The 21,731-nt window shown below is 37.7% G+C and overlaps 2 protein-coding genes across 3 annotated transcripts; both read right to left on the minus strand.

Moving 5' to 3' along the window:
• Positions 1 to 2,459: 2,459 nt before the first annotated feature.
• On the minus strand, positions 2,460 to 11,741 carry LOC149014203 (UDP-D-xylose:L-fucose alpha-1,3-D-xylosyltransferase MGP4-like). Its single transcript, XM_089157882.1, has 4 exons — positions 10,052 to 11,741; positions 8,742 to 8,903; positions 5,532 to 5,747; positions 2,460 to 2,898 (listed from the first exon to the last, which is right to left on the minus strand). Exons 1-4 carry the CDS (start codon positions 10,529 to 10,531, stop codon positions 2,689 to 2,691), a joined length of 1,068 nt encoding a protein of 355 aa, XP_089014008.1. The 5' UTR covers positions 10,532 to 11,741; the 3' UTR covers positions 2,460 to 2,688.
• A 112-nt stretch (positions 11,742 to 11,853) lies between these two features.
• On the minus strand, positions 11,854 to 19,983 carry LOC149014204 (uncharacterized). 2 transcript variants are annotated; one of them, XM_089157881.1, is made up of 17 exons: positions 19,871 to 19,983; positions 19,562 to 19,661; positions 18,573 to 18,966; positions 18,347 to 18,469; positions 17,041 to 17,182; positions 16,642 to 16,949; positions 16,143 to 16,195; positions 15,824 to 15,918; positions 15,281 to 15,383; positions 15,064 to 15,158; positions 14,929 to 14,991; positions 14,003 to 14,078; positions 13,809 to 13,917; positions 13,596 to 13,708; positions 13,342 to 13,400; positions 13,068 to 13,176; positions 11,854 to 12,888 (listed from the first exon to the last, which is right to left on the minus strand). In XM_089157881.1, exons 3-17 carry the CDS (start codon positions 18,958 to 18,960, stop codon positions 12,751 to 12,753), a joined length of 1,974 nt encoding a protein of 657 aa, XP_089014007.1. In that variant the 5' UTR covers positions 18,961 to 18,966; positions 19,562 to 19,661; positions 19,871 to 19,983; the 3' UTR covers positions 11,854 to 12,750. The 2 variants fall into 2 exon arrangements, with proteins under 2 accessions (XP_089014007.1, XP_089014006.1); XM_089157880.1 differs by having other exon boundaries at positions 19,807 to 19,983.
• Positions 19,984 to 21,731: the final 1,748 nt, after the last annotated feature.

Consider the following 21,731-nt stretch of genomic DNA (forward strand, 5'->3'; position numbering starts at 1 on the left):
TCGATCTTCAGCATTTAGGTTTCTGTTTGAAGCGAAGCCAAAGTATTGATCAATAGCAGGAAGGTGTTCTTAGTTGCTTTTACTAATTTAGAGCTGTTAATCGTTTTATTTACTGCCAGCAAGGAATCATTGTGATTATTATACGAGCGATTATTAATCCAAGTTTTACAATCGATCTGAAATGTTTGGATTAGCTTCCAGGATAATGGCTCAAACAAGTGATGCAACCTTCCTATTTGTTACTTTCACTACTGTTTATGAACTCTACTGTTGTTTTGCGCTGTTCCATCTTGAACTTTTGCTTGATCTTAGTTTTAAATCGATCCGAAATGTTTGGATATTTGTCAGTCACTGCAATAGCTTTTTCTTAGGAAGTTGTCACACATTATGCATCTTTTCCTTTTTTTTTTTAAGTCACTTAACATAAACGCTGCTTGAGAGGATATAGTTTTGTGATTCTTATATCAAATCGGAAGTAATGAGGCCTAGAAGTTTGTAAAATACCAAATCTTCGTCCTGCTTACTTTTTGATCTTCATGTTATGAACCTTATCGGCTTATACCCAGTAAATTTCAGAGCATTAATGAACTTAATGATAATTTCAGGTGGTTTTTAGTTTTTAACACAATTCATTTTTTTTTTTTTTTTTTGGTTGCCAACCCCGGTTTCCAAGGCTTTGCCACTAATCTGGTGTTTGACCCAGGTTGTACACTTGGCTGTGGGGGGTGAGTCTCCCAGCGGGGATTTTTTGCATCAACATTGTTTCGATACTCGGAACCTTGATTAAGCGGACCAAGCTACTTACCACTTGGACCAACCCTGGTCACAATTCATTATTCTTTCTTGATGAAATTGTATTTCTTCTCTTCAAATTGATTTGTACCAAGATACTGTTTCTTGTGAAGTTGGGGGACATTTCACAATTCTGAGCTCAATCTTCTAAATATCTCCCCAGATTTAGAAATTTCTCTAGCCAGCCACTCCCTTACTGCAGCCTCCTTAGATGAAAGCTACCATTAAAACCGTGTCCTCTTATCATCTGGATTGTGAATCCTGCTCCACTACCACAAGAGCTCTCCGTTGAACCAGCGGAGTCTATGCCGGATTCTTGAAAAAGCCGCCAAGATAAATGGCATTGTCTATGTTCTGGGTTTAGGTTATCCCAGCAATGCTTATTAATTTATGTTCTTGAAGCGAAGACATGCCAATGGCGGCAGTGACTGTAATTGCCCTCAAACAGTACATAGGAAAGACTGAATCCACCTTTGTATCTGATTTGTGGATCTGAATAAGTCTAGATTATGGAGACCAATCATATAAAATCCACTGTGTTACATTATGTTACGTGTCCTTGATTGAAATCAGTCCTTGATTGAAATCATAGGTGGCACTCATTCCAGCGGCCACCTTGATGTTGTTTGATTGGATTTTAAGAATCTCTCTAGTGAAGCTGTCCCTGCCCTCATATGGGGTTGCATATCCAGTCCATTTCTGACACAAAATCACATCAAAAAGTTGAGGTCTATTTACAAGTTAAATTTTTAAAAAAAAAATTTAATCACAACTATTTGATGTGATTTATAAATGAATTTCAACTATTTGTGTGATATTGTAAACACATGTCATACATCTACAAAGAAATTAGAAATGGACTGGATAAATTTCCAGGTCCCTCTTTGCTTGTATTGAGCTTGTCTGATCAAAGAAAGTTTTACCATTCTCGACAAGCTTTTGCCATTGTTAAACCCAACTCAAGCAAGTCGCCCAAATCTAAATCTGACGTTCCCAAATGATGTCTGAGCCGAATGCTGTTTTAGTTTATTTTTCACAAATATTTTCATACCATAAAGTTTTCGAAGATACAAGGCCATACAAGATGGCTTTTAGAAATAGAAATATTTATATATATTTTTAACCTACAATGTATCTAAGAATTTTCCGCCCATAACGTCCTACATTATGCTCAAACTTTCACTGTTGATACTGTACATGTATCATTATTGCAAGTATGCCTCATTTCAATATTTTTCTGATGACCACACAAAATATACGCCTAAATATATCTAACGTTGCACTCAACCTGGCTACGGATTTAGTCCGGTCAGAGAAATATGACTTCCCCCGGAAAAGAAGTGGGGAGAGATGCCATGCCCATAACTGAACATCACTGTGGTTCTAGAGACTGGGTTTTAGGCCACACGCCGTATTGACAAACTTATCACGCGAGAGAAAATTCTATCAGACATAAATCAATTAGTCAGCCCAAAAACAGCTGCATCTGAATTCCATCAGGTCAGTTTGAAATTTACTCACTCACATGCCCCCAATGATATTCTAGTATGAATCTCCACGACTGCACCTCAAGCCTCTAGCCTCTTCTTTCCCGCCCCCGCCCCCGCCCCCCCAAAAAACAAAACAAAAAAACAAAAAGAAGCTATTTTTTAGGGAACTGATTTACAGTAGAGAACTTCCTTTGGATCTCTTGAAGCACATCATTGTACCTCTTTTTTAAGTACGAAATGTCGGGAGGCCAAGGTATTAACATTGCCAGGGACCATCCTGGATTACTCCAAAACCATTTGCAGTGGGTTACTTAGATTGAGGTAGCTGCACTTCAAAACAACACCAATAATTCCCTCCAAATAAATTGATCTGAAAAGATTAAATAATCATTCCCTGAATGATTCATCACAGTTTACCGAGTGGTGACTCAATGGAATGGTCATCCACCAGCCAGAGCCCAAAATCACGAAACCGCTTTATCTTTTTCTCAAAACCTGTAATGTAGTTATTGTGAACAATTACGTGCAATCCTTTGGTTTCTTGTACCCACGTCTGGTTCTTGAAATATAACCCTCCTGATGGAAATGCCACCTGAGATAGCAGATACAGATCCACCTGCACCAAATTATCACATCTACTCAGATCAGTAGAAGAGCCCAGTGCAACAATTCCTTACAAAAACAACACCATGGCCTTACTAATTCCTTGAAGTCTATAATACAGTTTACAAGGCTTGGTTTGGACTCTTGATAAATTGGTTTTTGCTAAACTAATGAAACATTTGGATGTTGCTCACATTTTTCAATACAACCGTCTGAATTGAAATTGAAGTTTTGAGTTCCACATTTCTAGGTGGTCTTGGTTTCAATTAACCATAATGATAAGGAATCAAATACCCGTGAAGGGCAGTACAATATCGTTCATTATCTTACTAAATTCTATGGTTCTTGGTTATTTGGAGTCTAGAAATCTAAAGAACCTCAGGCAGAATCCAATGTAATAACTATCTTTGTGGTGTTTGGTGTTCTAAGAATGGGAAAAAAAAATCAAAAAGTACACAGCAAATTGGGTCATTTTTCTGTTACCGGAGAATGAACAGGTTCAAGTTTTCCCACCCAGAAGGCTTTTTGAAAACCAAATCTAACTTGGTTTTACTTTCTTGAGAACAAAAGGTGAACAAAATCAAGCCAAAACTTGAGAAATCCCGATAACATCTTGTAGTGCTTTTTTAGCTTGATTCTACTTTGTTCTTGCTCAAGGCCTGCAACTCAAGCAAGCATTCTTGACCACCTCCAATTGCAGAGAGTTGTATTTAACCTTCTCTAATCAATGCTCAAAGTTTTCCTCCACCTTCCCTAACCAAGTAATGGGTTGCTCTCTATCTCTCTCTGTGCTCCTCCTATGCCACCACGGTTGTAGAGATGTTCTGGATCTACTATGGATCTGTTAGCTTTTTCATAATGATGAACGATTTTGTTAGGAATTTGACTCAAAACTTGCTGAAGAATTCCATTTTATATTAGCTTTGCCTTCTAGAATTTGAATAATTGGTTTTGTGAGTTTTCAATTTTGATGTGCAAATAGATTACTTTTAGAGTCTTCCCTGTAATTTCTGAATGGGTTGTTTCTGCAATACTGTGTTCATGGTTGGAACTTATCTCCGGAAATAATCTAAACTCTCATCTGCTAAAACAACCATCATCACCAAAAATAATCTCTGGATACGAATTTTAAGGTAACACAACATGCATAACTGTAGCTACTGGTAAGAGGGACTATGTTCCTCCCATCCCTATGATAGGAGAGGAAACAGTGAGGGCTAAGGATTCTAAAGTTTAAAAATGAAGAAAAAAAGGGCTGGGTGGAGTGAACTGTTCGTTTGATTTGATGGCATTTGTGTTGCATGACTTGTAAAGACTGACCAACCCGAGATTCTTAGCAAGTATTTCTATCCTGTGTCTACTGAATCTATTTGATTATTAGCGCCATCCATCCATCTGATTTGTTCATTTGGTGTATGTTTTCATTTTTGGATTCTAGACTATAGTAGACTGCTCTTCATTTTCTATTTGATTTCTCTTCTTCATTATTGTTGTGAATTGGTAATTAAGATGGTTTGTCCAGCTGGTAGCCAAAAGGCTTTTATGGATGAGAGTTCTTGGGATCTTAAGGGGGACAGACTTTTAGCTGAAGTCTATTTTTTTGGACCCCCTTCCATCTTGTAGTGTAGCTGTATCAGGTACCATAAAAACCTTTATTTTTCTAGACCTGGTGAGTACTTTGGATTTTATTTTTGCATCTTTCTCCCTTTTTTTTTTTTTTTTTTGGAGGGGGGGGGGTGTAATACAGGATTATGGGAGCCTTGGCCCCGCTGTTTCACCCATTAGCAAACCTACTTCACCATTTTCAACTTTAGACGAGGACAATGAATTTCAGAACTTTTGGACTACATCTTTAGAACATGGATGTCCACTAGGTTAGTGGGAAGAACTAATGTTTAATAGCAAATTCCAAACTCTACTTATGGGTCTTTAGCTCAAATTGGTAGAGCACTTGGAACATAAGCATGTTCCTAGGTGACAGTGGTTCAAATCCACCAAGGCCCCTCTTATTCAACTGTTCATAAAATAATTACTTATGGGAATAATCCCCCCAGAAAAATCCCACTTTAGTTCCATTTTGAAACTCAAAGCTATAGATGGCATTAATGGACATTGGCAATCAATTATGGTTTGATGATTAGGGTGGAAAACCATTTTATTTCCTTTGAAATGAGTGTAAATGGTGTTATTTTTAAATTTTGAGGCACTGTCTGAAACGAAATTTACCAAATACCAATTGTTCCACAACCCTTTTCAAATGTTCAGAACACAGTTTTTACCAAAATGGCAAAACTGTGCTCAGACCCTTGTTCTTAGCCGAGAACACAAGGAAACAACTCACAAATCATTATCAAATGCTGCCTAGCCATATGTATATAAGCATAGCAGTACCTAAACATGCTAGGCAGAAGGCACAACCAATCATGAGATGTGCAAGCGCAGCACAAAAGAGAAAGTAGGTCAAAACATCATATTAACATGGGAATATTCCCATTCCGTTTGACCATTTCTACTACATGTTAAACCATCCAGAAAGTTTTGAACCATGTCTTTGTCATGAACATCCAAGAAATTGAACTCAATCAAAATATATAACATGTAGGTTCTAAAATGTGTAACAAGACAGCAAAAGGAGAAGGAATGCACCTGTCCAGCAGTTTTGTTTAAGGCCCAGTTGAATGCTGGCTGATCATTGGACTTTCTTTTACTTGACCACGGCTGATCATTAAGTTCTTCAATCCACTTTCTCATAACTCGTTTGGCTCCATCAGTTGGGTGCATGAAGATCATGCAGCTGCAAATGTAAGTGCGTCCTTTCTTCCCAGGAGCTGGCAATTCATGAGAATGCTTCAAGGGTTTCACCTAATTTTCAAAAAGAAACAAATACTCATTACTTGTTTTACAGAGATAATACTACCCAGCATGAGCAAAATTGACAAGCATTTTCCTTGAGTTTTTTCTTCTTTTTTTCTTTGGCTGGGGGGGTGTGGGGTGTGCGGTGGCTACAAACATATGTAACAGTGAAGCTTCAGAAAGAACCAGAAGTCATGTTATCACAATTGTGTAACCAACCTAAAGTCAGACCACATTTGGTAGTTTTATAATTCAGGTCAAAAGTGAATTTGATAGTTATGTAAATTAAAATATAAGAAAAACCAATGTTGATATGTTTGGGGTTGGTTGGATAGTCTCGTGAGTAATAATTACAAAAAATTTCACTTTAATGCTAATCTATTCAAGGCCTCTTCCCTTTAATTTCCCTTGCAACCAAGAGGAGCCTCAAGTGATTAGCTTTTAAATCTGTTGGTCATACATGTGGGCGCACCAGTTGAATGATAACCCGTGCATATCTTATGCATGCAATGGTGATTTGCAGCTGAAAGGACCATACAACGAGTTAGAGCTTTCAAGTAGTCCTACCCTAAACACTGATTTCATGTGGGCATGGCACAGAAACCATGCAACACAGCTGAAATAACAGATGCATCAGATTTTTCAAATTTGTAATCTCCATACGTGAGATTCTAGGAGCAGTAATGCAGTATTAATGTTCTTAACATTTTCGTTCATTGTCACTTAACACTTTAATATATTTGTTCAGTGAAAATGTTATATTGCACTAAACATAACGTAGCTATAAAATGTTTAACAGAAATATTCAGGAAAAACCCCAAGAATGTAGAATTTAATAAACAATGAGAAACAGGAATCTGGAAAGGGTCAAAAAAGTATAATTCGAATATTTTAAGCAATCTAAAGAAGATGACATTGCATGACAGAGTAACGCTTGGTTTGGTGGCATGCAATGAAGCAACCAGTGGAGAAGACATGCACACGGTACCCTCTGAAATGTGCAGCGATTCCTGTTGATTTTACTTATTGGTTCAATATGGGGAAAAATAATAGGGAACCCAATTCACAGTAAGGCAGGACATGCCAAAGACTAGAGATTTCTCCAACAGAATAAACTTAGGAATAACAGTTGAGGGAACTCCTGAGGACTGCTATAGAAAGAGATCTGATAATGGGGATCAAGGAGGCACTGTGCCTCGGTGTAGATGTACTGGATTAGATGGTCAATAATTAAAAAGACATTTAGCCAGTGGCTGCCTCTTTCAACTCCCTGTAGCGAATTTGCTGAATACCATGCATAGATGGGAAGATTCTGATGGATGGGGTTTCTGTAAGGAATTCGAAAGTACCCATCCATCAAGTTTAAAAAGATGATTGAGTTGCCAAGTTATGTCTACCCTTGGTTAAGCTCCTTTCTATTGTCTTGGATGGTCAACACCAATGGCCTCCTACTTGTAATACCTGGAATGTAATTGACCTTCCTATCAATATGCAGATCTAAAGCAGAAGGGATCTTATACCATTAAAAGATTAAGCTGAGGCAAATGCTGCATAAATAACACCTTGGACAGGATGGTAGGCTGGCATCAACATTGGGGTTGCAGGTATGTTATTTTGTTAGATATTAACTAGTAATATCACCAAAAGCTTTTCAGGAATCCTATTCCTAGTGTTTGGCATGAGCTTCCATAGCTTGCTTACCTCCTACAAAAGGTCAATTAAGAATAGAGGTTGAACAGAAATTTCAATTATATTAAGTATAATTCTTCCATCATACAAAGAAAGGGCAATCTGCATGGACAAAGGGGTGAACAATAAAATTTGACGAAAACAAGAGAAGATAATGTGAAAAATTATGTGCAAACCTTCCATATTCAACTGAAGGGTTTGATGAATCTTTTGTTGACCAGCAATATTCTTAAGTAGGACGAATAGCTGGCTTATCAGAGATGTAGTAGTTTGATGCAGGATAGTCTTCATTATAATTAGTTTACAATTTGTAGTAATTTTTCCCCTGTTAATGGATTGTACCAAGACTAGCAAGTCTAAAATTTTGTATTTTAAGGTTTTTTACTCTCTTAGTAAGCTTAGTAGGCACACATAGGGAGCCTTTTAAGTTGGGCGAGGCCTCTACGTAGAAGTTAGTTGTAAGTTGGGCAAGGTCCGCATGTAGAAGTTTTACGTAGTTGGGTCACTTGGGTGTACTGGATGTTACTAAATGTGGACGAAGTTATTGAGGGTGAATGGTTAATATATCCAGGTATGCTGTGATGCCTTTTTTAAATGGGCAGCATTAGAAGGAAATCTAAGCAATGAAATCCTATTTTACCTCTCTTGAGAGTTGAAAAGAGGTTAACTGCCTCTATCAAGTCAGAGTTGAATCCAGTCCGATAAGCCAAACAGTAGGTTATAAATAAACTTGTATAAGTTTCTACCACCATCCATAAAAAGAAAGGGTTTTATTAGCTATGCTCCTTGAGTATAATGGTCAAACCCAGGTACCGTTTAATGGCGAAAAGCCCTCTCTTCTCCTTTCCCTCATCTCTATTAACACATTTTCTGAATGTGGTTGTAATTTTTGCATGCACATATATACTGCAGTCGATTGGATTAGATTCCCAGCTATCTCTCTGAACTCTTCTTCTCTGATTAGAATGTTTATGTTTTCTTTGGGTAGCTCAGATAGGCATCAATTACTCCATCTTTTCCTCAATCGTTGTTTGGTTCTAATCTAGCACAATCTATTTCTGGCCACGCTTTTGTTTTCCAATTCTAGGCTTTCACCTAGCTTGATTTTCATATTCCTATTCTGGTCAGACAAGCTACCCACAAGTTTGTCAATTTTCCTGAATCAGATGTAATAACACTTAGAACATCAAGAACAATGTCGTGAGATATTTTGTGCAACTGTCAAGTATTAAATTCTTCTCCCCCATCCTCCCTTTTTGGCATTAGTTGACAATTTAGCAACTTAAATCTGGAAATCAATGAGAGAGTACGTACTGCAGCCATGTCATCTGTGAAATAGACATCATGATACCCTTCAAGATAGGGAAATGGGTCTGCCAACCAGACCATATCGACATCATTGTACATGACATTATACCCAAGCTCCAAAATCTGCAGCAGGTGTCGAGGTCTGCGGGATGTAAAATTGAAGAAACCCTATCAAATGATTAAAAAAGAAGTGAGGAATATGTCAAGGCAAAGAATATGGTGAATACAATTTACTATCCACAAGAATATGAACTATTCTACAATAACTAAATTAGAATACTTAAAAGGTGACATACAAAGTTATCATATTAAATTTTATTCTATTGATTTATATAAAGAACAAAGGCTTACCTAAAATGGAAAACAAAAAACAGCAGACAGCATGAATTAGTTCAGCCCTCTTAGAGGCCAACCTGTTGAAATGAATATGGGTCTAAACACATTTATCTTTCACATCTCAAAGGAATAACTATATTTACATGAAGATCCAGTGTGATCTCTACTTTTGACTTTTGGAAAGACTTACTTTACCATAGGAGAGGCTGCTGGCCTTTTTATCAAACTCCTTTTCTACTATACATTGTGAATGCTATAGATAGGGAACACTTAATGTTGGAGTTTAGAGTAGAGGGGCGATTGTGGGCTGTTAATGCAGCTCTTCCACTCCCAACATTGTTACGGTTGTTCTGGTTGACTTTCTTCTGTTTGTTTCTGCTTCTCATATTTATAAAATAAAACAAATAAATAAAAAACCCTATATTTACAAGATTACCAAGGTCAACTTGTAGTCCAGTGTGAAGCAACATCCAAGATGGTCTGCCTGATCCACAAACTCCTGCCGGCAGAGCTGATTGAAAGCCTCATAAAATTCTATGTTTTAATTTCTCTATTGTGTTAAAGGAAATTAAGATAGAGCACATGTGGTAATGGCTAGAGCCAGGAATATCATATTGACCAGCACATTTCTCCACAAAAAACACAGTTCGATTCAATGACAAAACACAAACTGAATAGAGAAATAGTGAAGCTCGGGTCATTATAAAATGTTATGCAATTATGAAAGCTAGCACTATCATACAATTGAGTACTTGATTCACAAAGTCTGTACGTAATTAAGATACAAGGTCAAGCTGATGAGAAAATGAGAAGAGAAATTCACCGGGTTTAAAACAACCAAATAATAATAATAACAATAATAATCAAGAAAACAAAAAACAAAGAACTGAAAAGTAGAAGACAACGTACACAAATCTTCAGATCTACCATAGCGAACAAGGATGCACTGGGGGAGAAGGGGGGGGGTGTGGGAAGAATACCTGAGAACCAAATTTATGGGCAGTCTGAGCATCGGGTGCTGGGGGGATAAGTACAGCATGACCAGGCCATTTCTGATTCACCTTGTAAAGAGTGGCGTAGTCCTCAGCAATGACGAGGACCTTTTCCTGGTGCTTCTGCTTGGAGACGCTAATCAACCAGTTGTTCAGAAAAGGAAGATAAGGCTGACTCACGGCACAAACTATAACTGTTCCATTCTTTGCAACGGTAGACACTGCTTCTGCAAGTGTGTATTCCCGCCATTTCAAAATTGATGCCTCACTGCCTGAAATACGGCTTCCTGACATACGCATCCATGGAAAAAAAACTCCAAGAACTACCAGAAGAGACAACAAAACGAGCAGACCAGCACGGCCGTAAGAAGACGCAGATCTTTGGTGACCACTAGCAGAACGAGGTGAAATGGGGGAAGAACTTGCCAGGAGTTGCTGTTGTTGCCTTTGATGAAGATTTGTCGACATCGTTTATCACTTGTATTGTAATAAAGTAGACAAGCAAAAGTTCGGATGGAGTTTCCCGCCGAAAAGGACAATTCTAAGTGCTATCAAGATTTCGTCTATTCTCCCCAGTTCTAACTTCCAATAGCAGATCTCGGACTAGCTTAACCTAGAAACTAGATAAGATCCGTTAGAGAATGCCGAAACCGTCTGCAGCTTTACTGCGAGAGTTTTGAACTTCGAGGTTTTGGCAAGATTTCGAATGGAAAGCTCGGTGACAATAACAAAAGTAATAATGTTCTATACGAACTCATTTCCATCTCCAAAGGCATCTTAACTAGAGTTCCGCCATCAAATTTTGGCAGATCTCAGGCTAGCAGCTGAGAATTACAGATGCAAAAAAAATGAAAACGACAAGTTCATGAATCGCAGAAATCTCAGGAAACGGTAAACCGCATTAAGCTCATATAGATTCACGTCAACTCAAATCTGTCTCCGAAATTCAATGAAAGCTAGAATCCAAGCCAAAATCTGAGGAATAGCAAAACAGTAATGGTCTACGCACAGAAACGAGAGTCAGGAACAAAGAACCGGGGAAGAAGAAGAGACAACTCACTTGGTCCTAGAGATATCAGCTTTTTTGGAACAAATTTTTCCAGAGTACCTGCAATTGGATCTGCGAAGTATTCAAACTCAGGAACGAAGCTATGAGTTCTCGCCAATCATATTTTACAGATCCAAATTTTCGACGCGAGAGACAGCTAAGTAGACGAGATACAGTGTGTCGGTTAACCGTTCGCGTTTGTGAAACATTTGCTCTTTCTACTCTATAAGACCAGTCTCCCTCTCTATTTTGAAGGCCCCTTCGTTCTCGCGGGTTTTCTCCGCTTCTCGGAAACATCCATCGGGTTAGGAAATGCACTTTCGGAGTTATCATTTTGCAACGCATTTTTTCACTGAATATACTAGAATTAAAAAAATACTGCGATTATTTTTCTTTTCTTTCTTTTGGAGTACATTACAAAATGTAGCGATTAATTATTTATTTGCTACGTAATAGGACAAGCACTGACCCTATCAGCAGTTTTATCGAGTGCAATCTATGCAAGCATTAGTCCTGTGCATAATCCCGTATCACCCATTGGAAGCCTAATATAATCCACAAAAACCGTTAACACAGCCTCCACCATAACACTAGTGGAATTCACAAAAATCAATAACGCCTATGCCAAGGCCAAAAAATACACAACTATCCAATACAAAAAATAAATGAAATTTGAGAATGAGTTTGAAACCATTAGACCACCACCCCCTGGGAAAATACAGCAGTTAATAATTATAAACATTATGAAAGTTTATTTTATTTATATCTTTTTCTTATTTATATATAAACTCTATTGAGTTGACCAACTTGGATCTTCTTTGTCCAAGCCTCTCGTCCATCATATCTGTCTAACTTTGGGATAAGTGACACATGGACAGAGAAGATGACAACCCTTGGATGAAATGGCTAAAACAAAGATTACTCTATTTAGAAATAACTGAAATAAAATCAGTCTAAATTCAAAAAATGTGATTCCTAGGTCAGCAATGATTGCTATCCTCCCCATCCACACATTGCCCATCTAATAGTGGGACGGAAAACTTGGATGAAGAGTATTTGATGGGCGTTCGAAGAGAAACATGAAGTCATTATATCAAACGCCTACTAGATCATGCATGATAAGATCACAGAAATTCTATTTAACAACAAGACAAAAGTACATTGCTTTTGACATCTTTAGCCTTTTAAGAAAATCTTTCAACGCCATAAATGGATGTCAATGAAAAGAAAAGAAAGAGAAAAAGGCCTTTCAAAACTAACAGGAACTGACTGAGCCAGACTTGGTCTGGGTAATTTGAATCAGAATCACAGTGAAAATTTTCAATGCAGATAACAGATAGAAATCTGTACTCCTCTCACAACCGTCAGGGTAGAGGATCCCAATTCGAAATCATTCGGTGTTTATCCCAACCCTGAGTTCTCACACCTCGGCCCCAAGAGAGAACAGTTCTTTTCGGAAAAAACAAACACATGCAAAAGAATAATTGATACATTACAACATATGGACCGGGACTGTCGCCCGCTCCTTCAAGCTTGCCTGCCACCCGGTATATCTAGTGCCTGGGTTAGACCCCAGCCCTCCCCAACAAAAATAAATAATAAGCAGAAGGCATACATGAATCAATAATATGAAGAAACCTTAAGAAATAGATGTCACACGGACTGAGTGATCAGCTGACCCAGTCAAGTAGATAGGCAATGTGGGGTGCCAATCAACTGTTGTTATAGCTCCCGTGTGCGGAAGCGTTCTCAACCCACTCATAAGATGACTTTGAACCTGAAACGAATTGTCTGATTAGATCATGAATCAATTGAGTATGGAATTGCCATGTGCAAAATGCTCAATGCCAACCACTGAAAACCAAAAGTCGATAACCGATTAAATGTCAATCCATGGACAAGAAAGAGCAAAGATGACCAAAAATAAAATAAAATAAAATAAAATTGAACGTTCACCTGATATATCGGTGATCTAACTGAATTGGAAGTCACCAAAAGTCTCCTCCCAGTTGCATCTAATGCCATTTCATGCCTGCAAGTTACTGGGCCCTCAAGGTTGAAGAACCTACAATAAAAGTAAGAAGCACAAGTATTGAAGAACGTCAGCATTTATCCATTGATGGCTACAAGCTGTTCTACAAATACAGTATTACTTTCGCAAAGTAAAAATCATCTTAATTCTAGCAGGGGAAACAAAATCAGTTCAAGGACCGTCACATAGTGCGCATACCTGTTGCAATCTCCAGACCAAAGAATTCGACCTGGGTTATGTAAGCTCCATTCGAATATCTACAAGCAATGCCCGGAATTTAGCTTATCCACATCCATAGTATTGGGAAAGGGATTCTCAAGCAGCAACGTACTTGGCCAAAATATATCCTCTGATTAAAGAACATGCTAGTCCAATGTATGGTGCTATACACCCAAAACCAGAAATCAAAAAGAGGAGGGTACGACCACAAACAAGAAGCCCAGAGTACTCACTTTTCCATCAGAACCCAAGCTGAAAATACTTGTCTCATCAGGCCCAAACAGAACAGAGCTTGCTGCAGAGTCATGGGCAGGCCACCCTGTAATCTGTAGGCCGGCTGACATGTCTTTTACTCATTAAGGATGGTACACACAACAAAATCCATGTATACATATGTATGTCCAAGTGGAAACAATATGAAATCAGCATCAGACTTGGAAGGATACCAAACATGTGAATCATTCCATCAGTTGCAGAAGCCGCCAAAATCTTCCCATTGTGATTGAAGCAAACAGAAGTAATTGCTGGGGGATCATTACCAAGAGGAAGGACTGTCTTCATGAGAAGACAATAATCAGTGTTAGCAACAGAATACAGAATGAACCACCAACATGAAGTTCTTAGACAAGCAAACACAAACCATAGCCTTCCATGTCTTCATGTTCCAGACAGTTAATGAAGCAAACCCCATCCGGTCGCTAAAGCTGGACCCATGCCTGCAGGGACAATTTCAACATATGGACCTCTTCCAACCAAAAGAAGGAAGAAAAGGAATTTTTTTCTTTTCTTTTTTTCTTTTCTTTTTTTTTTGGGCAAGAATTATCTGTGCTAGGCTGATTAAGTTTACCTAATTTTAACTAGCGTCAGTAACTAAAAAAATACATTGACCCATGTGTTCAAACAGTATTTTAATCTCATAGTAGCAGTTTGCTTGCTTGCATCAGAATGTTATCGTAATTCTGAGTATCTCAGATAGGGGTTAACACCCCATTAATACCATAGCCAAATTCAATTAATTAAGAATGTATTGTTTTACTCCAAAAAATATAGAGAAAGAACTGCTAATTGGCTTCTGATCAATTTTGTTTGTAATGGCTGTGATATAACCCTATCTGAGTATGTTAACCCCTATCTGAGTATGTCAGATAGGGGTTAACACCCCATTAATACCATAGCCAAATTCAATTAATTAAGAATGTATTGTTTTACTCCAAAAAATATAGAGAAAGAACCGCGAATTGGCTTCTGATCAATTTTGTTTGTAATGGCTGTGATATACCAGATTGAACTGAATTTGATTTTACCTAAGGTATCTCCTTGGCCTGTCCCATTAAAAGGTAATGCAAAAAAGCAAAACTAGCATCAGAGTCAAAATTCCATTTGTAGGCAGTAGGTAGAACATATGGTCACCAGATTAGGTTTACCAGTGAAAATTTTTGAAGCTTTTTCATTTGCAATTCTTCACAACAATATGGAATTAATCAACATTAATGTAGCAAACTATTCTAGCATAATCCAATAGTTCAAATGCCTTCAAATGATAGGGTTGGATGTAAAGGAAAGTACCCTCTGGATGCTGCTGCAGAGACAAAAATTGGTTCCACAGGGCTGCACTTCAGATCCAAGACCCTGCACTTATAAAAACATGTGAAGACCAAGTTGAAAGAGGAATGCAATGGCAGAGAAAAGTTAAATGATGACCTTGGATATCTTTCAGTAGTATTGAGATCACAAACAACTCTTTTCGCGTCAACATTCCACGCTTTAATGCCCCCATCAGCTGTGCCTATGAGCAGCTATTGTCAAGAAGAACGATGAAACTAGGAAAACATGAATTCTGAACATCAAAATATCTGGGAACCATCTACAAGTAAAGTATGCTTCAATTAAGCAATATTCCATATTCCACTTCACATACCAAGCGGTCAGACTTGCACTCCCAGTCAAGCGACATAATCTCTGCCCCACAATATATAGTTGCATTTCTAGACGTTGAGGTCGAAGAGTCATAAGTCCATATCCTTCATTGAAACATTTAATATGCAAAATGAGTCTGTGAAGCTCTTCGAAACATAGGCAAGACAATCAAATAACCATGGACTAAAGTTCATCAAGCCAATGAAGCCATAAGCCTCACAATTAGACGTTGTCACAGCTTCGATTACAGCTTATAAAATACTATACTATTCGCATGAGTCACCATGAATATCTATGCCCACACCTTTGGATTGGATCTTACGTAAAACTAAACCGTTCACAAGCAGTTTACCACCAAATCCCTCCCTTCAACAACTTTGAACAGTAAATGAATTAATGACCAATGGTTCACTGGCGGTTGCTAAGAAGGTTAAGATCAACTGAAATGATAACTGGGATATGTGCAATAGATAAGTGACCACATATACAGTAATATGATACAGTGAGGCCTAGGCTATACACAATCTGGTTCCACAATAATCACCTGACAGTGCCATCCAGAGAAGCGCTTGCAATATTGTTACCAGTGGCAGAGAAGCGGCACCTACTAATTGGACTGGTGTGGCCTAAGAATGTTTCCTGTGATACATGGAATTTACAAACCAATTTGTTAAACTGGAAACTAATAAATCGTCTGGAGTTTGAGGTAAATAGAAACAAGGTTTAAATGCTGAGAAGATGCACCAAGCGGATACATAAATAGACTAGATAGGTGATCAGGTTTTTTATTTTATTAATTTTTTTTTTTTTTTTTTGGGGGGGGGGGAGGTAATTGTCAAACCAGACTAGAATAAGAATTTTACCTGGAATTCTACTTTCACTTCTGGAAATTCTTCTATCTGCACTTCACCATTTACTGTAGCATCATGATGCTCAACAGATATTAGTTATGGTTGTGTGTGTTTGTGTATGTCCGAAAAATAAAATCTTCCATTTTATAAATGAAAAATGAAGGAAATAAAGCAAAAAGATTGTCCAGAACATGAAGAAAAATTTTCCTTGCCCTTGGGAAAAAAAAAGAAACACAAACCATTGTTCCCTTCCCCCACCCCCACCCCTCTCTCTTCAAGTCTAATTAAAGAAAATCTTTCCAGGCTTTCTTAACCCCTACCCCACCACACACACGCAATAAACAAACCACTGTTCCGTCCCCCCCCCCCCCCTCTTCAAGTCTAATTAAGGAAAATCTTTCCAGGGTTCCTTCTATTATCCAACTCCTACCTCACCACACACACACACAATAAACTAACCACCTATGGAGAGCACAACTTGGAAAATAGTTTGAATATCTATAAAAGTCACCTTGGAATATTTGAAGACCTTCCTTAACTCCACCATCTCCAACAGGAAGCTTTTTAATACTTGAACCATGTTCCTGCTTGGAAACGACCAGTCCTGATGATGATGTAGCAGGGTTAGTAGCATCCCCATCCCAAACACCAGCTTCAGTTTCTCCCGCATGGTCAGTGATAAAATTATCTTTACATTCATCAACATTGCCCAATGAAGATTCAACTTCTTCATTAGCACCATTAACTGGAGTCTCAGGTATTGGATGCGGAGCAATATTCTTTTGGATGATGCCTCTTTCCATTGTTGATGGACCAATACTAAGTAGAGTAGTACCAATAATTTCCAATCAGATAACTGCAACAAAGTAATTATACATTTGAAGTAATATCTGTTTTGAAACAACCTTACCTTCTTAGCTGGCATAGCTGCGCCTCCTTATCCTCTAATAAAGCCTGAAGCTCTGACAACTTATCGTTGAGTTGCCTAATGTCTTTCTTTAGGCGCTTGATTGTGTTCTTCTCGGTACTGATCTTTAATAGGTTAGGGATACGTGGATTGGTCAAGGAAGTGTTCTGGAGTCTAATATGCAATCATTTTCATCATGAAAACACACATAGGTTTTACCAGTTACTAGTGTCTTATAAGATGCATACATGTTGAGTGGTTAAACCAAACCATTTTAAATAATAAAATGTTAACTCTGGTCTAGGAAAAACAAAATGAAATAACAGTATAACACAACAAGACAACTCTTCTATTGGCATCCATTCCCTTCATTACATCATTAATAAGTCTAACATAATAATATAGACAAAGTGACCAAATTGAAAATGAAACCCCCCCCCCCCAACCCAAATTAAACAAATACATAAAAGAGCTTCATAAAGAGATCCATCACGAAGCTGGAGCATGACTAATCCAAACATCTATGCCTGTTTTTGTATGGTTTCTATATCAATTGCATAGGTCATAAGTTGAAACTATGCTTTCTTTTCACATACATAAGAGAACTTGAAAAAAAAAAGGGAAATAAAATCATTTTATTTTGCCACCTGCATCACCACCACCCTCTCAAAGGAGATATAGAGAATCTAACCTCAGAACTTGAACTGGCAAAATTATAAACTGTTTCAGACATATGCAACCAAAACAATTTCAATTTTGTAACCAAAAATCTAATTATCGACTATTTCATGAAATAAACCCAAAAGTGAAATTTACCGAATCAAGCTCTAATAACCTTTGAGTTAAGAAGTGAAAGATACCAATAGAAGAATAATACTTCCTCCAAAAGACATTCAGACAGCTTAATAATAAAATAAAATAAATAAAAATTAGCAAGAAGGCCATGCTTGGGGCATGGTCAACTGCTCATTTGGCAGAATGCTCGGTCATGGGTTCAAGTACACGAATTAAGTGTGTTTCCATCATGTAATCTCAGATACATTCAGAATGCTTAATAAATTAATTAATTAAATATAAATCAGCAAGAAGGTTGTGCTTGCCATGTGGGTTAAGTGCTCCCTTGCTGAACAATAGGTTACACATTCAAGTCCTGGACAACAGCCTCTCTATAAACAGGGTAAGGCTGCATACATCTGACCCTTCCCAAACTCTGTTAAATGAAACTTGTGGGTGGTATGGCCTTTTTATAAATTACCATATTCGAAGAATACAAAAACCATAAAAACAAAAATTTATGTTTTAAGGATATGAGTACCATTGAAGATCTCGCTCAAGAAATTTCTAAATGAAAGATGTAAGGTGTCTGACCACTCTCTTGAAAAGTAGACACAAAACCGAGGATCTAAACTCGGGTTCTTTAGATATGGAATAGCTGCATACATAGCCATGAAAAAGATTGAGTCAGGTACCCAAATTCAAGAGATCATAAAGAAAACAGGGCAAAGGAAAACAAAAGGGACAAAGACAGGACCTACCGAACCATGGCACCCAGTCCTCGCTGCTTTGTAATAAATCATTGCCATAAGTCCCAAAAAATTCTGTCAGTTTGTCTTTCCTTCCAAGCTGTACAGCATGGACAATATAGTAACGTAAAATTGAGACCTCCAACTTTGATAAGGTGGCAACAAGAACCATCTCAGTTGATGAAAGGCATTGCTTGAAAAATTTCAGCAGACCAACTAGTTTTTCAGCCTGGAATTTAGGTACATATACTGAGAAAATTAACTCTAGAATCCTATCCACTTGAAATCCTTTGCCAATGTCGGTGGACAATTCAGACTCGAAAGTTTGTAAAGTACTTGTAAACCCTCTGAAGACAAGAAACTCCCTCAGAAGCTCCTCGGAATACTGCATATTCTCCATCTTGTGCTGTAAGTAATGAAAACCGATGAGGTAAGTTTAAGATTCATAGACCCCATGAAATTGTGTTCGACCACTACAATATGCCCCCCCACATCCCCTGCAACACCCTCCCCCACCACCACCTCCACCCTTTTTTTTTCTTTTTTTTCTTCCATTTTTCCCCCCTTTTCTTTTCTTTCTGTGTGAAGTTTCAACATAAGAACTTAGGTATCAGCTTTTAAGATTTTGACATATATGATACTATAAACCTAGTTCTAACCAAACTGAATTGGTTTCAAAGTCAATGAAATCTAATCATAATATAGGGAAATAAAGAATAGGAACATTAAGGACCCCATTTCCACATTCTAGTTAACATGCTGTTGACGGTGAAAATACAAGAAGAGGGCAAAAGCAATCAAGTTTTCGTAAGGGCCCAAACTTCTAGTTGTAACAACAATTCTGTAAACTACAAATATCACTAAGAACGTAAAAACGGAGAGAAAAAACTACAACTTCACCTCAAAACGTAAGATCTAGGGTTTATAGAACCTGAATTCCAATCAACGACACTAATAACCTAAGAAGGGAAGGAAATAAATACAAACAATTGAACTTTTACCTCAAAACATCAACGAAGAATTGGAGCGGAAGATTCCTTTCGCTCGGCAGCACATCAAAGGAAGTCTAGTCGAATATCAAGAAGCTAGCCTATCCATTTTCTGCAAATTTCGACTCATATAAGCGACTGAAATTCACATCCATAGTTCAAGTATGATGGAGGATTATTTAAAAAAATAAATAATAATAATTATCAAGATTAATTAGAAGCAAGAATTCAATAAGCCATTCTATGAGGTCCTCTACCGTCGTAGTTAATGCGTTGCTAATTGCCAGCGCAAGTATCCGAACTCCAATCTTCAGTTCTCACCTGTTCTTCTTTTGCAGCTTCGCCCGAGGTTTCTTTTCTCATAAAGTCAAAGCCCGTAAATCTTCCGGCCAAAAGTGATAGGATGTTGGTACAGATCAACAACCTGGAATCGGAATCGGAATCGGTCGGCGTAGGTTGATTATTAACCATTTAAATGCGGGTAATTTTCATTTTGACCGAGTGACTCAAGTCATTTTTATTTGCCTCTTATAAATACATCAAATTTGTTGTGACAAAAATACCTTTATACATTTTTTTAATTTTTTTATTTTAAAACAACCACATGGACCATTTGGCTGGAACACTACCAAATCAAATTGAAGGGCAATATGACGACAATCTTGGATGATAGTTTTAATTTTCCAACAAGGATCTCGAACTGTGTGAATCATGAGATCAATAACATCCAAGTTATCTCCTTCAAGTATTAGATTAGTGAGCCTCATGTCTTTTGCCCAACTTAAAGCTTTCTTCATTGTCATGGCCTCCACTATTGTAGAAGATTGATGTGCACAATCTTCATGAAAACAAAACAACATTCTTCTGTTATGATCATGAATCACACTTCCATAGCCAGCTCTAAAGATGTCATGGTTGTCGTTGAAGCTTGCTCCATCTATGTTTATTTCGAGCCAGCCTTCGTATGGTAGATTCCATCTAATAAGAATTGATTCCTTGGTTGTTGGAGTCTTGATTTTCAAGAAGCCGAAGTAGTCTTCCATCAATCTCCAGGAGTGTCTTATTAGGTCATAAGTTGTGTTGCCTTTCATGTGGTGAAGTACATCATTATAGTTTTTCCATAAGAACCATAGAACTGTGAGATGTAAATTAGGAGCTCTTTGCTGTGAAGTTTTGCTATGTGAGAATAATTTTTGCCAATTGGAGATGAAGGTGTAAATGTTCATTCCAGAGTTGCGAACCAAGTTGATTATAAACTTCCTTAGTGAATATGCATTTGATAAGCATGTATTCTACATCAAGTTCTGAGAGGCCCCAATGTGCACAGTCTTGTGGTAGATGGTATCCTTTTTTGCCAAGTATGTCTGTAGTAAGTAATTTGTGATGCCAAAGTTTCATGCAAACGTTATTCTAGGTGCTGGTTGGGGTTTCCATACCCATTTTTTAAGTTGAAGAGGCAGAAAAAATTCATAAAGAGGTAGGTGACCAAATAATTTCATCCTCTTCTGGAAATAAAGGCACTGTGATTTGGGTGATTGTTTGTACCATCTTTGGTGACTACCATTCATTTAACAGTCCAAGTATTTGACTCTTGATTAACGAAGACAGAAACACTGTTTGGTAAGGTTAGAGGATATGGAGAGAGGGCCAAGAACTCTGGCCATACCTAGGATCCAGTTGTCAGACCATGGCTGAATATTTTGTCCATTTCCAACCAAATGGAAGTCTTAGCCCTCAAGAAGTGTACATCTTGAAAATACTTTTGTTTCATTAGTTTTCCCCAAAGTGAGTTATTTGGATTAAGGAGTTCCCAAGCCTTATTAGTCAAAAGAGCTAAGTTCATAATTTCAAAAAAAAAAATTGTTCAATCCTCCTATGCGCTTTGATCAGCAAATTATTTCCCATCTGATGGTGTGTACAAGACTCTTGTCACCATTAAACCAGAAAATTTTTCTTAGTCGTTCTTTCTAATTCGAGTAAAGTAGCTTTGGGAAACTTGAAGCATGACATATAATATGAAGGTATGACAGAAGAAGTAGCTTGCATTAACACTGTTTTTCATTTTTGTCTGCAATATTTGGCTTTCCAACTCTGCAACATGCTATTTACTCTTTGCAGCAAGGAATCACAATGAGTTATTTTGATTTTTTCCACTAATGAGTGGAATGCCTACATATATATC

Source organism: Hakea prostrata, chromosome 6 (genome assembly GCF_041222555.1).
Source record: "Hakea prostrata isolate BN-2017 chromosome 6, UWA_Hpros_2, whole genome shotgun sequence".
Classification (NCBI taxonomy): Eukaryota; Viridiplantae; Streptophyta; class Magnoliopsida; order Proteales; family Proteaceae; genus Hakea; species Hakea prostrata.